Source organism: Jaculus jaculus, chromosome 9 (assembly GCF_020740685.1).
Source record: "Jaculus jaculus isolate mJacJac1 chromosome 9, mJacJac1.mat.Y.cur, whole genome shotgun sequence".
Classification (NCBI taxonomy): domain Eukaryota; kingdom Metazoa; phylum Chordata; class Mammalia; order Rodentia; family Dipodidae; genus Jaculus; species Jaculus jaculus.
This window is the reverse complement of record NC_059110.1, coordinates 81,606,338-81,622,462: the sequence shown is the minus strand read 5'-3', so window position 1 is coordinate 81,622,462 and position 16,125 is coordinate 81,606,338. Positions and strand designations below refer to the sequence as shown.

The 16,125-nt window shown below is 41.1% G+C and overlaps 1 protein-coding gene across 1 annotated transcript in view; it reads left to right on the top strand.

Annotated features, from left to right (window-relative positions):
- Positions 1 to 16,125, top strand: part of Pafah1b1 (platelet activating factor acetylhydrolase 1b regulatory subunit 1) — a 99,526-nt gene that overhangs the window by 50,514 nt on the left and 32,887 nt on the right. Inside the window, exons 2-5 of the mRNA XM_045158122.1 lie at positions 1 to 209; positions 10,993 to 11,077; positions 11,306 to 11,380; positions 12,732 to 12,938. The exon at positions 1 to 209 is cut by the window's left edge and continues 3 nt beyond it. Coding sequence (XP_045014057.1) covers positions 178 to 209; positions 10,993 to 11,077; positions 11,306 to 11,380; positions 12,732 to 12,938 — 399 coding nt within the window. The 5' untranslated portion in view covers positions 1 to 177. The remainder of the gene's footprint in view (positions 210 to 10,992; positions 11,078 to 11,305; positions 11,381 to 12,731; positions 12,939 to 16,125) is intronic.

The window sequence follows — 16,125 nt, the reverse complement described above, 5'->3', positions numbered from 1 at the left end:
GAATGAACTGTACTTGTTGAATATTTCCTGGCTACTGGTTGGAATCACTTTCAAAAGAATCATTTTTGCCTGTGTGGAAGCCACATAGTGGCATATTTAATTATATATATCCAAGGATCTCAAAGCTTTTGATTTCCTGAAGGACATATATCAAATAAGCTTCACATTACAGCCAAAATGGTGCTGTCCCAGCGACAACGAGATGAACTGTAAGTTCACATTTTGAAAATGTTTTTTATTTTTATTTATTTGACTGAGGGAAAGAGAGAGAATGGGCATGCCAGGACTCTGGCCACTGCAACCAAACTCCAGACACGTGCGCCCCCTTGTGCATCTGGTTTACGTGAGTCCTGGGGAATCGAACCTGGGTCTGTTGGCTTTGCAGACATCCTCCAGCCCTGGTGGTAAATTCTTGTTTGTAACTTCAGCATCAGGAATGTGGAGGCAGAAAGTTAAAACACAGCTTTGGGAGCTCTATTCTAAGATTAAAAGTTTCTGGTTTTTTGAGGTAGGGTCTCCCTCTAGCCCAGGCTAACCTGGAATTCACTATGTAGTTTCAAGGTGGCCTTGAATTCACAGCAATCCTCCTATCTCTGCCTCCCGAGTGTTGGGATTAAAGGAGTGCATCACCATGTCCAGCATAAAAGTATTGGTTTTTCGAGGTAGGGTCTCACTCTAGTCCAGGCTGACCTGGTACTAACTATGTACTCTCAGGGTGGCCTCGAACTTATGGTGACCCACCTACCTCTGCCTCCCAAGTGCTGGGATTAAAGGCATGTGCTACCATGCCCGGCTTTTTTAAAAAAAAAATTTATTTATTTACTTATTTGGGAGGGTGGGGTTGGAGAATGGGCCCACCAGGGCCTCCAGCCACTGCAAATGAACTGCAGACCTCCAGATGCATGCACCATCATGTGCACCTGGGTTACGTGGGACCTGGAGAATCAAACCTGGGTCCTTAAGCTTCCCAGGCATGTGCCTTAACCGCTAAGCCATCTCTTCAGCCCATTTTATTTTAACTTAATTCCAAAAATGTATTTAGTTATTTGAGATAGAGAATGACTAAAAGAATGGATGAATAAATAGAATGAATATGGTGTAACAGGACTTCCTTATGCTGCAAATGTTATGTGGATACTAGGAGAATCAGACTGAGGTCTGCACGCTTTGCAATCAAGTGCCTTTAACCACTAAGCAGTCTCTGTATTCCTAGCTTATGTTCCCCCCCACCCCCAAGGTAGTGTCTCACTCTAGTCCAGGCTGACCTGGAATTGTCTCAGGGTGACCTTGAACTCAGGGTAATTCTCCAAAGTGCTGGGATTAAAGGCATGTGCCACCACACCTGGTTCTAGCTTATCTTTATTGAAAAATATCTTTCTTATGTATTTATTTACTTATTTATTTGAGAGAGAGAGACAGATAGAGAATGGGTGCACCAGGGCCTCTAGCCACTGCAAATGAATGCATGTATGACCTTTTGCTTTTGGCTTATGTGGGTCCTGAGGAAATCAAACCTGGGTCCTTAGGCTTTGCAGGCAAGCACCTTAACTACTAAGCTATCTCTCTAGCCCCCTACTTTATCATTTTATTTTATTTTATTTTTATTTTATTTTATTTTATTTGAGAGAGAGAGAGAGAGAATGGGCATGCCAGGGCCTCTACCCACAACAAATGAACTCCAGATGTGTGCGCTCCCTTGTGCATCTGGCTTACATGGCTCCTGGGGAATCGAACCTGGGTCCTTTGCTTAGCAGGCAAATACCTTAGCCACTAAGCCATTTCTCCAGCCCCCCCCCCCTTTTTAAATCTAGAGTCCATGTTGTAGAAAAGTAAAATCTATTGGGTGTGGTGGTTGGCACACTAGGGCCTTCAGCCACTGAAATTGAACTTCAGACATGTGCCCCTTGTGCACATATGAGACATTGGGCACTTGCATCACTGTGTGTCTGGCTTACATGGGACCTGGAGACTCAAACATTAGTTCTTAGGCTTCACAGGCAAGTGCCTTAACCACTAAGCAATCTCTCCAGCCCCCTGGTTTTATCCAATGACTAAATCTCTAGAGAGATTTGTAAGTATTGGGTTGATTTTTCTAGTTCTTAGTAATGATATAAATGCCTTTTTTTCCACTCCCATATTATTTTGTATGTATAGTATATGCTGGAAGATATATGTATGTGTTTGAGTAAATCTTGCTTGAGGCAGAATCTCAATCACTCTGAAGTTTACCATTTTCAAGAACCCCAGATATTATTCTCTGGTCTCGTCTCCCCTAATGACTGAGGTTTCAGAAATATATGGCCATGCACAGCTGTTTATGTGGGTGTTGGGGAATTGAACTCAGGTCTCAAGCTTTCATTGTTGTGTGAACCATTTCTTTAGCCTCTGTTCCCCAGTTGGTTTTTTTTTTTAATGTAAATTGTTAGAGGTTGAAAACATTGATTATTGAATTATTATTCTTTTGAAATAGGATTTTCCTCTTGCCCAACCTGTCCTGGAATTCACTATGTAGTCTCAGAGTGGCCTCAAATTCACAGTGATCCTCTTACCTCTATCTCCTGAGTGTTAGAATTAAAGGTTTGCTGTACCACTGTCATCTTAGTTTCCTAGTTTTTGAAAATAATATGAATGTATATTAATTGTGGTAGGAATAAACCATATACTTACTGGAAATATGGCAAATTTTGATACCTCAGTTAATCTTTGTAACTTTTTAAAAAATTTTTTTTTTAAGGGTAGGGTCTCACTGTAGCCCAGGCTGACCTGGAATTCACTATGGAGTCTCAGGTGGTCTCAAACACAGGGTAGTCATCCTACCTGTGCCTCCCAAGTGTTCGGATTAAAGGCGTGAGCCACCATGCCATGCTGAAATTTTTGTTTTATGGATAAATTGAAGATTAATGAAGCTGTAGTTCTGTGTCTTACAACAGTCAAAATTTTCATTTTAATATTCCTTAGACAGAATGTCATTATGAAAAGTAATCTGTCTAGGTGTGGTGGCACACACTCTTAATCCCAGCACTCAAGCAGGAGGCAGAGGTGGGAGGATTGCTGTGATTTCGAGGCCAGCCAGAGACTACATAGTGATTTCTAGGTTACCCTAGGCTATGGTGAAACCCTACTTCAAAGAAAAGAAGAAGAAAGAAAGAAAATAAGTAATCTGGGGGCAGGAGGGTTGGCTAAGTGGTTAAGGGCACTTGCCTGCAAAGCGTAGGGACCTGGGTTCAATTCGCCGGAAACTATGTAAACCAGATGGACAAGGTGGCACATGCATTTGAAGTTTGTTTGCAAAAGTTAAAGGCCCTGGTGCACCCATGCTCTGTCTACCTGGCCCCTCTCCCCCTCTCTAATAAATAATTAAAAAAAATTTTAAAGTAATATGTTTAAATATAAGCATTTTGCCGGCTGTGGTAGCTAGCACATGCCTTTGATCCCAGCACTCAGGAGGCAGAGGTAGGAGGATTGCTGTGAGTTCGAGGCTACCCTGAAACTAGACTACATAGTGAATTCCAGGTCAGCCAGGGCCAGAGTGAGACCCGACCTCGAAAAACCAAAAATATATACATACATACATACATGCATTTATTTCTAGTCCTTGGAGTGACTAGCTTTGTATGTGTCTTTTCAGATATTTTCAGATATGTCTATTTCAGATATTCAGATATGCACTTTCAAATTTCCACAGATATCCTTTGTTGTTGTTTTGTTTTGTTTTTTTTCTGAGGTAGGGTCTCACTTTAGCTCAGGCTGACCTGGAATTCACTCTGTGGTCTCAGGGTGGCCTCCAACTCATGGTGATCCTCCTACCTCTGCCTCCTGAGTGCTGGGATTAAAGACGTGCACCACCATACACACCCAGCTCCTTTTTTCTTAAGATTTAAAATTTAGGTTTATTTTTATTTTTTTAGAGAGAGAGAATTTTGGTGCACCAGGGCCTCCAGTAACTGCAGTTGAACTCCAGACCCATGTGCCACCTTGTGCACATATGTGACCTTGCATGCTTGTGTCACCTTCCATGTCTATCTTATGTGGGATCTGGAGAGTTGAACATGGGTTCTTAGTCTTCACGGGCATATGCCTCAACTAATAAGCCATCTTTCCAGCCCCGTTTTAGTTTTTAAAAATATGTTTACTTATTTCCAAGCAGAGAGAGAGAGATAGTGAGAATGATCATATTGGTGTGCCAGGGCCTCATATCACTGGCCTCCAGCCACTGCAAATGGACTCCAGATGCATGTGCCACTATGTGCATCTGTGCTTTATGTGGTTACTGGGGAATTGAATTCAGATTTTTAGGCTTTGTAGGCTGGAATTAAAGGCATGGACAACCATGCCCAGCTGTATAATTTAGTGTTTGTTTTTTTTTTAAATGAGAAGTCAGAATTGGCATGCTAGGGCCTCCAGCCACTGTAATCAAACTCCAGACCCATATGCCACCTTGTCACATGTGCAGCCTTGCACATCTTTGTCACCTTGTGCTTATGTGGGACCTGGGGAGTTGAACATGGGTCCTGAGGCTTTGCAGGCAAACATCTCAACTGCTAAGACATCATTCCAGCCCTAGAGTTTAGTTTTTAAAGTTTGTTACTCTTGGCTTCCTCTTATGTATTTAGAAATTGTACTATCTATTGTTGAGTCACCCACAAAATAAGTGGTTGTGGGTTGTATTTGGTTCTTAAAATGTATTTTTAGCTGGGTGTGGTGGTGCACGCCTTTTAATCCCAGCATTTGGGAGGCAGAGGTAGGAGGATTGCCGTGAGTTCAAGGCCACCCTGAGACTCCATAATGAATTCCAGGTCAGCCTGGGCTAGGGTGAGACCCTACCTCAAAAAACAAAAACAAAAACAAAAAAAAAATGTATTTTTACTTATCTATTTGCAAAGATAGAGGGACGGAAGGAGGGAGGTCCTCTAGCTGCTGCAAGTAAACTGCAGGTGCATGTGCCACTTTTTGCATCTAGCTTGACATGGGTACTGAGGAATCAAACCTGGCACATATGGCTTTGCTGGCAAGTGCCTTAACTACTGTGCCATCTCTAGCCTGGAATTTGGTTTTTAGAGGGTCTCATATAGCCCAGGCTGGCCTCAAATTTCTGATCCTCCTGCCTCTACCTCCTGAGTGCTGAGATCTCTAAAAAAAAGTTTTATTTTTATTTATTTGACAGGGAGAGAGAGAGGATGGGCATGCCAGGGCCTCCAGCCACTGCAAATGAACTCCAGACACATGCTCCCCCTTGTGCTTCTGGCTAATGTGGGTCCTGGAGAAAAGAACATAGGTCCTTTGGCTTTGCAGGCAAATGCCTTAACTACTAAGCCATCCCACCAACCCCAGATTTTTTTTTTAAATAGGTACATTCCCCAAAACCTGGCTACTGAAAGTCTATTTTGTACTGAATTTTGTTGTTGTGTTTGTTATTCTTTGTTTGTTTTGGGAATTTTGTTTGCCCACCTTGGTTTTATTGAGACAGTTTTACTGTACCATGGTATGGTATGATATGGTATGGTATGGTATAGTATTACTATAGTTTTAGGATTTACTGTGTAATTCAGAGTGACCTCAAATTAACAGTGCCCTTGCCTCTGCCTCCCAATTGTGGGGATTATGTGCATGTCTCACCACTTAAAGGATAACAGTATTCAGTTTTATTTTTTGTTCTGAATAATCATATTGGCATATTTTGCTTGTTTCTAGTTCTTATTAAAGTTTTCCATGAGTGCTGGGATTATAGGCCTGTGCTTTGCCCAGCAAGTTATCTAGTTCTTGAGGCTTTTTGCTTTTAGACTTACTTGACTTTTATTTTGAAAAATTGTTTTTAAACTTTATTTTATAGAGAGAGGAGAAGAGAGATAAATGGTGTGCCAGGGCCTCAGCCATTGCAGTCAACCCCAGACACTTGTGCCATCTAGTGGGCATGTGCAACCTTACACTTGCCACACCTGTGTGTGTTTAGCTTATGTGGAAATCTGGAAAATTGAACATGGCTTTGCAGGCAAGTGCTGTAACTGCTAAGCCATCTCTCCAGTCCCTAAACTTGCTTTAAATCAAATTTTATATATGTGTTGCCTTTCTTTTCCATTCAGGTCCTTCTTTTTTTTTTAAACTACTGATTTCTAAAAAGACAACCATCCTCTAAAATGTTGGAAATCAGGTGTGGTAGTGCACACCTTTAATTCCAGCTCTTGGGATACAAAGGTAGAAGGACTGGGCTGGAAAGATGGCTTAGCAGTTAAGCGCTTTCCTGTGAAGCCTAAGGACACCTGTTCAAGGCTCGATTCTCCAGGACCCACGGTAGCCAGATGCACAAGGGGGCACATGTGTCTGGAGTTCGTTTGCAGTGGCTGGAGGCCCTGGCACGCCCATTCTCTCTCTTTGTGTCTCTGTCTGTTGCTCTCAAGTAAATAAACAAGAAACAAAGGTAGAAGGACTGCTGTGAGTTTGAGGGTACCCTGAGACTAAATAGTGAATTCCAGGATAGTCTGTGCTAGTGAAACCTACCTCAAAAAAAAAAAAACAACAAAAAATTAAAGTTTCAAATAGTTGTCATGCAGTGAAAGCTGTATCCTTTCCTTATTTCCTTTAGTCATGCTTCAGAAATCCCTCACATGATTTCATGAATGTTCATGTTTCTCTTCTTAAAGTGTTATTATGCTAGAACTTATATTTACTTTATTTTTATTTATTTATTTATTTATTTATTTTGGGGGGTGGTTTTCGAGGTAGGGTCTCACTCTGGCTCAGGCTGACCTGGAATTCACTATGTAATCTCAGGGTGGCCTCGAACTCTCGGAGATCCTCCTTCCTCTGCCTCCCAAGTGCTGGGATTAAAGGCGTGCTCCACCACGCCCGGCTAGAACTTTTATTTATAATGGTTATGCCATATGGAGTGATGTTCATAGATTATAAGAGGAAGGGATTGAATTGCTTTTCTCCTGAGTCGTCATCTACATTTGCCAAGTGGCCTCTTCCTTATTGAACTCAAAACATCTTAGAAACCTTGTGTTAGGGTTTAGACTTGTGTTCTCAGGAGCCATCATAACACAAACACATGAAAAAATATTTTAGCCGGGCCCAGACCTTGGGAGGCAGAGGTAGGAGGATCGCCATGAGTTTGAGGCCACCCTGAGACTCCAAAGTGAATTCCAGGTCAGCCTGGGCTAGAGTGAGACCCTTCCTTGAAAAATGAAAAAAAAAATTTTTTTAAAGCTTTATAATAATATCCTGTTTTGGGCTGGAGAGATGGCTTAGCGGTTAAGCGCTTGCCTGTGAAGCCTAAGGACCCCGGTTCGAGGCTCGGTTCCCCAGGTCCCACATTAGCCAGATGCACAAGGGGGCGCACGCATCTGGAGTTCGTTTGCAGAGGCTGGAAGCCCTGGCGCGCCCATTCTCTCTCTCTCCCTCTACCTGTCTTTCTCTCTGTGTCTGTCGCTCTCAAATAAATAAATTAAAAATTAAAAAAAAATAATATCCTGTTTTATCAGTACTGGGTATTAGACCCCAGGCCCTATGCATACTAGTTAAGACGCTTTACCATGATGCTACATTCTCACCCCTAATTTTTTCTGGTGGGTGCTTTTTGAAGTAGAATCTCTCTCTAGTACATGCTAACCTGCAAGTACTCTGTAGTCCCAAGTTTACCTTGAATTCATCAGTGATACTACTACCTCTTCTTCCTGAGTGATACAATTAAAAATGTACTATGCCTCTATTGGGGGTTAACTTTTGAATCACAAAACCCAGGCTATTCACTACTTACATAGCTGAGGATCTTAAATTTCTAATCCTCCTGCTTCTGCCTACCTTTCTTGCTTGTGTAGAAGAATTTTTATTTTATTTTATTTTATTTTATTTTATTTTATTTTATTTTATTTTATTTTGCTTTTTTCAAGGTAGGGGTCTCACTATAGCACAGGCTGACCTGGAATTCACTATGTAGTCTCAGGGTGGCCTTGAACTTTAGGCGATTTTCCTACCTCTCGAGTGCTGGGATTAAAAGCGTTTGTTACCACATCTGAGAGAGAGAATTGGTATGCCAGGGTCTCAAGCTACTGCAGTCATACTCCAGATACTTGCACCAACTTGTGCTACCTTGCACTTGCCTCACCTTTCTGCATCTGGCTAACATGGAATCTGGAAAGCTGAACATGAATCCTTAGGCTTCACAGGCAAGCACTTTAACCGCTAAGCCATCTCTCTAGCCTTACAGTTGTTGTTCTATGTAAGCTTTAAAGTCATTTCTCTGGGGCTGGAGAGATGGCCTAGCGGTTAAGGCGCTTGCCTGCGAAGCCAAAGGACCTTGGTTTGAATCCCCAGAAACCACATAAGCCAGATGCACAAGGGGGCACATGCATCTGGAGTTTGTTTACAGTGGCTGGAGGCCCTGTTGTGCCCATTCACACATTCAGACACACAATCTCTCTCTCTCTCCCTATTTGTGTATCCCTCTCTCAAATAAATAAATAAATAAATTGTAAAAAAAGATAAAGTCAGCTGGGCATGGTTGGGCACACCTTTAATCTCAGCAGAGGTAGGAGGGTTGCAGAGATTTTAAGGCCACCTTGAGACTGCATAGTGAATTCCAGGTCAGCCTGAGCCAGAGCGAGACCCTGCCTCAAAAAACCAAAAAAAAAGGTCATTTTGCTGTACCAATAACAGTATTTTACGAGTGAATGTGCTTAATGATGGGCCCTATATTCATATGACACACATAAAACCAGATGCACAAGGTCTCGAGTTTGTTTGCAGTGGCTGTAGATGCTCTGACATGCTCATTCTTTCTCTATCTCTTTGACTCTCTTGTAAATAAAGAAATAAAAAAAATATTTTTTAAAAGGTATTTTCAGGTCTGGAGAGATGGCTTAGCAGTTAAGCGCTTGCCTGTGAAGCCTAAGGACCCCGGTTCGAGGCTTGATTCTCCAGGACCCACGTTGGCCAGATGCACAAGGGGGCGCATGCATCTGGAGTTCGTTTGTAGTGGCTGAAAGCCCTAGAGCGCCCATTCTCTCTCTCACTCTCTGCCTGCCTGCCTCTCCCCCCCCCCCGTTACTCTGAAATACATAAATCAATAAAAATAAACCCAAAAATTTTTTTTTCTGAATTGACAAGTTAATTACCATTTACTGTAGACCCCATAAGTCATTTAAAATAATTTAAATGGTGTTGAAATTAGAAAAGTATACAAAAATATCAACAGTGCTACCCAGGTCACTGCTACGTATACAACTTCTTCCAACAGTATAAAAATAAGATGCAACACTAGATACCAGCATACTTATATTAAATAACCTTTACAGTATTTCTTTTTTTTTTTTTAATTTTTATTAACATTTTCCATGATTATAAAAAAAAAATCCCATGGTAATTCCCTCCTCCCCACACTTTCCCCTTTGAAATTCCATTCTCCATCATATTACCTCCCCATCTCAATCATTGTACTTACATATATACAATATCAACCTATTAAGTACCCTCCTCCCTTCCTTTCTCTTCCCTTTATGTCTCCTTTTTTTAAAAAAAAAAATTTAAAAAAGGTTTCTACAGCCTTAGGAGATTTTTAAAATTTTTTTTATTTTTATTTTTTTTAGTTTTTTGAAGTAGGGTCTCTGGCCCAGCCTGACCTGGAATTCACTATGGAGTCTCAGGGTGGCCTCGAACTCACAGCGATCCTCCTACCTCTGCCTCCCTAGTGCTGGGATAAAAGGCATGTGCCATCATGCCTGGCAGCTTGATAACTTTTTAAAAGAAAAACTTTTACTTGTGAGAAAGAGTCAGGTAGAGAGAGAGAATGGATGTACCAGGGCCTTTAGCTACTTCAGTCAAACTCCAGACACATGTGCCAATTTGTGCATCTGGCTTACATGGGTCTTGGGGAATCGAATCTGGCTCCCTTGGCTTTGCAAGCTAGTACCTTAACTGCTGGGATTAAAGGCGTGTGCCACCATGCCCGGCTTCAGCCTTAGGAGATTTTTTTTAAAAATTATTTATTTATTTATTTGAGAGCGACAGACACAAAAAGACAGAGGGAGGGAGAGAGAGAGAATGGGCATGCCAGGGCTTCCAGCCTCTGCAAACGAACTCCAGACGCGTGCGCCCCCTTGTACATCTGGCTAACGTGGGACCTGGGGAACCGAGCCTCAAACCGGGGTCCTTAGGTTTCACAGGCAAGCGCTTAACCGCTAAGCCATCTGTCCAGCCCAAGCCTTAGGAGATTTTAAAGTGTTTTTTTCAAAGTAGAAATGAGGGAACTTGAGAGATGGCTTAGCAGTTAAAGCACTTGCTTGCAAAGCCAAAGGATGTAGGTTTGATTCCCCAGGACCCACCCACATAAGCCAGATGCCCAAGGTGGCACATTCATCTGGAGTTCTTTTGCAGTAGCTGGAGGCTCTAAAGTACATCCATTCTCTCTGCCTCTTTCTCTCTCTAGTTCAAATAAATTAAAAAAACAAACAGAAATGAGATCCATTGTGGAAGAGGTAGTGGAAAGAATGTAAGAGCTAAACGAATGGTAGGACTTCTTGCATTGTGCTCTTCCAGACACAAAATGGCCTAGATATCCATGACCTTTCAATGCCTGGTACTACTGCCTACACAAAACCATCATAATAGTAGGAAAAGATGATGACATCAAAATAAGAGAGACTGAGAGGGGGAGGGGATATGATGGAGAATGGAGCTGTGAAAGGGAAAGTGAGGTGGGGGAGAGAATTATCATGGTTTATTGTTTGTAATTATGGAAGTTGTCAATAAAATAAGTAATATAGAAATGAGGGATGGAAAGATGGCTTAGCGGTTATGGCTCTGCCTGCAAAGCCTAAGGACCCTGGTTCTGTTCCCCAGTAACGTCGTAAAGCCAGATACACAGAAGGGCACATCCATGTGGAGATCGTTTGCAGTGGCTAGAAGCCCTGGCATGGCTGTTCATATTTTCTCTCTTGGCAAATAAATAAAGTAAAAATGAAGTTATTTTTACAAGTCATTTGAATTTGTTTTTTTCAGAAATCGAGCTATAGCAGATTATCTTCGTTCAAATGGTTATGAAGAAGCATATTCGGTTTTTAAAAAGGAAGCTGAATTAGATATGGTATGCTTGGTTTTTTATACTTATTCTTATATAGTTATTATAGTTTACTAAAGTTGAGTAAACTTGGCTATTCATTTGTTGTTATGTGTTTACTTAACATTGATCTTGATTTTTGTGTCTTTTTTCTGTAATTAGGTTTTCCCTCGTGTTTAAGCTTACAGTGGTTTCTATAGCTTGACTTTTTGTGGTTAAGCAGTTTTTAAACGCTTCTTATCTTTTTCCATTTAGAATGAAGAATTAGATAAAAAGTATGCTGGCCTTTTGGAAAAAAAATGGACATCTGTTATTAGATTACAAAAGAAGGTAAGTCAGTTTTAAAGTGAGTTGTATTCAGTCTTTTTTTTAATAATGAAAAAAATTATCTCTATTTATTTCTTTGAGAGAAGAGGAGGACAGATAGAGAATGGGTGTAAACCAGGGCCTCTAACCACTGCAAATGAACTCCTGAAGCATGTGCCACCTGGTGCATCTGGCTTACGTGGATTACGTGGAGAATTGAACCTGGGTCTTTTGGCTTTGCAGGCAAGCGCCTTAACCAGTAACCCATCTCTCCAGCCTGCATTCAGTCTTTTTGTAAACTTTTAATCATAACTCACCTTGAATTGGGCGTGATGGTGCATGCTTTTACTTCCAGCACCTGAGAGAAGTAGGAGGGTCGCTATGAGTTTGAGGCCAGCCTAAGACTACATAGTAAAATCTAGGTCAGCCCGGGTTAGAGTGAGACCCTACCTCCAAAAACAAAAAACAGCCAAACCAAAAACAAAAACAAAACAAAGTAACCCCCACATAGCCTTGAAAACACAGATAAAAATGCATTCCCTTTGCTTTAGAAAAACTTAGGTCATTGCTAGTACATGTGATTCACAGCTTGAAGTACTTGACTTGTGGAGTTCATTTGTGCCCTTCAAAGGGAAAGACATGTTGAACTAATGGATGCTGAGGGGAAAGTACTAAAATGTGCTCTTAAGTCTTTTCATTCCTGACCTTTTGTTTTTTTATCTGTAAGGTGAAGGCAACATCCCATTATATTTATAAATACATTTTCTTCCTAGGCCAAGTTAGAATAGATGAGTAGCAGTATTATATCTGAGCTAGCATGATAGCTCCTTAACAGAGTTCAGTGTACATTACCATGTGGCCAGTATCTTGGAGCACATACACTGAGGATGTATGTAGACAAGGAATTGGGCAAAGGTGGCCTCATTTCTTTTCATTAGTAATAGATAGAAGATTTTTATTACCAAATGCAAATTGAAACTTTTCTTTGAGTTAAATAGTTTAGGCTGGAATGCATGATGAAACTCAGCCTCAAAAAAATCAGCAGGGCATGGTGGCTCATGCCTTTAATCCCAGCAGAGGTAGGCAGATTATGGTGAGTTCAAGGACAACCTGAATTACATAGTGAATTCCAGGCCAGCCTGGGCTACAGCAAGACCCTAAAAAATAAAAATAAATAAAGGACCAGGCTTGGTGCCACACGCCTTTAATCCCAATACTCAAGGAAGCTTTGGTAGGAGGATCACCATGAGTTTGAGGCCAGCCTCGGCTAAAGTGAGCCCCTGCCAAACAAAAAATAAATACAAAAAATGAAAATATGAGCTAGCTAAATATATGTGTTGCTTTGTCTTATTTAATTTGCATGTTCCTTCTCAAGGTTATGGAATTAGAATCAAAACTAAATGAAGCAAAAGAAGAATTTACGTCGGGTGGTCCTCTTGGTCAGAAACGAGACCCAAAAGAATGGATTCCCCGTCCACCAGAAAAATACGCATTGAGTGGTCATAGGAGTCCAGTGACTCGAGTAATTTTCCATCCTGTGTTCAGTGTTATGGTATCTGCTTCAGAGGATGCTACAATTAAGGCAAGTTTTTGTTTAAAGCAGATACATTGTTAATTAAGTGAAAGAAATACAAAAGATTTTAAAAGTAAGGACCTAAGCAAAGGGGCACAAGGGGCTTTTGGAAACTTTGATATTTTGTTCTAAACATTAAGGAAAGAATTGGAATAAAACCTCATCATAAGGGATGGAAAGATGTCTCAGCAAAGCCTAAGTACCCACGTAAGCCAGATGCACAAAGTGGCACATGCATGTAGAGTTCATTTGCATTGGCTAGAGACCCTGGTGTGCCCATTCTCTCTCTCCCTCTTCTCTCTCTCATAAATAAATAAATACAGACAAACTAAAAAAAAAAAACAAAACAAAAAAAAAACAAAAGATTATACTGACTGGGCCGTACACTACCAATAAATTAACTTATATAGATCTGAGAAAATCTACTGCTACTAATTTATTGTTGGGTAGTAAGTTATCTTGTGCTTGAAAAAAACTTTTTTGGGGGCCGGGGGAAAGATTTAGAGAAGCCATTATATTAAGAGAAGGAAGTGTAGAGCTCTCCTGCCATGTGGCAGGCAGGAAGGGATAGAGAGCCCATACAGGAGTAATGGTCCCCTTCCCTGATTCTAACCCAGCTGGGCTTAGCCTGCCAGAGCCAGGGACCTGAAGGTTCAGGGATCAGGAGAGATAAACGGCCAAGAAGAACCAAACCAAACTTTTTTTTTTCAATTTTAATTTAATTTATTTATTTTTCTTTTTACAATTTTTATTAACATTTTCCATGATTATAAAAAATATCCCATGGTAATACCCTCCCTCTTCTCCCCACGCTTTCCCCTTTGAAATTCCATTCTCCATCATATTACCTCCCCATCTCAATCATTGTACTTACATGAATACCAACCTATTAAGTACCCTCCTCCCTTCCTTTCTCTTCCCTTTATATCTCCTTTTTAACTTACTGGCCTCTGCTACTAAGTATTTTCCTTCTCACGCAGAAACCCAGTCATCTGTAGCTAGGATCCACATATGAGGGAGAACATATGGCGTTTGGCTTTCTGGGCCTGGGTTACCTCACTTAGTATAAGCCTTTCCAGATCCATCCATTTTTCTGCAAATTCCACAACTTCATTTTTCTTTACTGCTAAGTAGAGTTCCATTGTATAAATGTGCCACATCTTCATTATCCACTCAGCAGTTGAGGGACATCTAGGCTGGTTCCATTTCCCAGCTATTATAAACTGAGCAGCAATAAACATGGTTGAGCACGTACTTCTAAGGAAATGTGATGAGTCCTTAGGATATATGCCTATGAGTGCTATAGCTGGGTCATATGGTAGATCAATCTTTACTTATTTTAGGAACCTACTTTTTTTTTTTAAATAAAAAACTTTTATTGGATCCTTGTTTGATTCTCCAGGACCCACATAAGCCATATGCACAAGGGAGCACATGCATCTGGAGTTCTTTTGCAGTGGCTGGAAGCCCTGGCATGCCCATTCTCTCTGTCTCTTTCTGCCTCTTTCTCTCTCAAATAAATTATATATATATATAATTAAAAAAAAAACCTTTATTTGAGAAATAGAAAAAATAGGCACACTAGGACGTTTTCTTACTACACATGAGCTCCAGACATCTGTGCCACTGCATGTATAATCTAGACACATGCCACTTTATGTATCTGGCTTTACATGGGTACTGGAGAATTGAATCTGGGCAATTAGGCTTTGCAGGCAAGCACCTGTAACCTCTGAGCCTTCTCCCCAGCCCTTAAATAATGTTTGTTCTTGGAGAATGATAAAGTGTATTTCTTATTTTTGGATAGACAGAAATTAGTTTATAGACCTAGTAGTTTGGGTTGATTCATTCTGCAAAAGATTGTGGAACAAAGTTAAATATTGTTGTACGACACAATAAAATGACATTTTCATATGATTTTTTTTTTTTTTTTCTCCTTTTGAGGTACAGTCTCTCTCTAGCCCAGGCTGACCTGGAACTCACTATGTAGTCTCATTGTGACCTTGAACTCACTGATCCTCCTACCTCTGCCTCCTGAGTGCTGGTATTAGAGGCATGAGCCACCATGCCTGGTTAAAATGACTCTTTTATAAACTGTATTTTATTTATTTTTAAAAATATTTTATTTATTTGGGGGGAGGGAAGAAAATGGGCATGCCAGGGCCTCCAGCTGCTGCAAACAAACTCCAGATGCATGTACTACCTTGTGCATCTGGCTTATGTGGGTCCTGGGGAATTGAACCTGGGTCCTTCGGCTTTGCAGGCCAGTGCCTTAACCACTAAGCCATCTCTCTAGCCCTATAAGCCGTATTTTAAAAGGTAAAATGGGGCTGGGGAGATGGCAGTTGAAGGCACTTGCTTGAAAAGCCTAATGGCCTAGGCTTGATTCCCAGTACTCACATAAAACCAGATGCCCAAAGTTGCAGTGGCTTGTAAGTCTGCAGTTAATATGTGGTGGCATTTGGCCCTGGAGTGCCTATACTCACTCTCAAATAAATAAAATCATTATTTACATTAAAAAAAAAAAAAAAAAGCTTTAGCCAGTCATGGTGGCACATACCTTTAGTCCTAGCATTTATAGAGTAGAAGGATCACTGAGATCAAGGCTGGCCAGGGACTACAGTGTGAATTTTAGGTCTGCTTGGACTAGAGTGAGACCCTACCTAGAAAATAAAACAAACAGCCAGACTTGGTGGTGCACGCCTTTAAACCCATTGCTCTGGAGGGAGAAGTAGGAGGAACAACATGACTTTGAGGCCACCCTGAGATTTCGTAGTGAATTCCACGTCAGTCTGAGCTAGAGCGAAATCCTACTTCAAAAAAAAAAAAAAAAAAAACCCAAACAAAAAACAAAAACAAAAAAGCCTTTGTAAAACAAGGGTAAGGGCTGGAGAGATGGCTTGGCATTTTAGGCACTTGCCTGCAAAGGCTAAGGGCTCATGTTCTGACTCTCCTAGGTCCCATGTAAGCCAGATGCACAAGGTGATGCCAGCAAGCAAGGTCACACATATAGACAAGGAAGCACATGTGTGTGTAGTACAATTGCAGTGGCTGGAGCCCTAGCACACCAATCCTCCTGACCCCCACATCAAAAACAAAAAGGCCAATTTGTTGGGCTTGCCTCAAAAAAAAAAAAAAAAGTTTAAAAAACCAAGGGTAAGATTGGGCTGGCTGGGCGTGGTAGCCCACGCCTTTA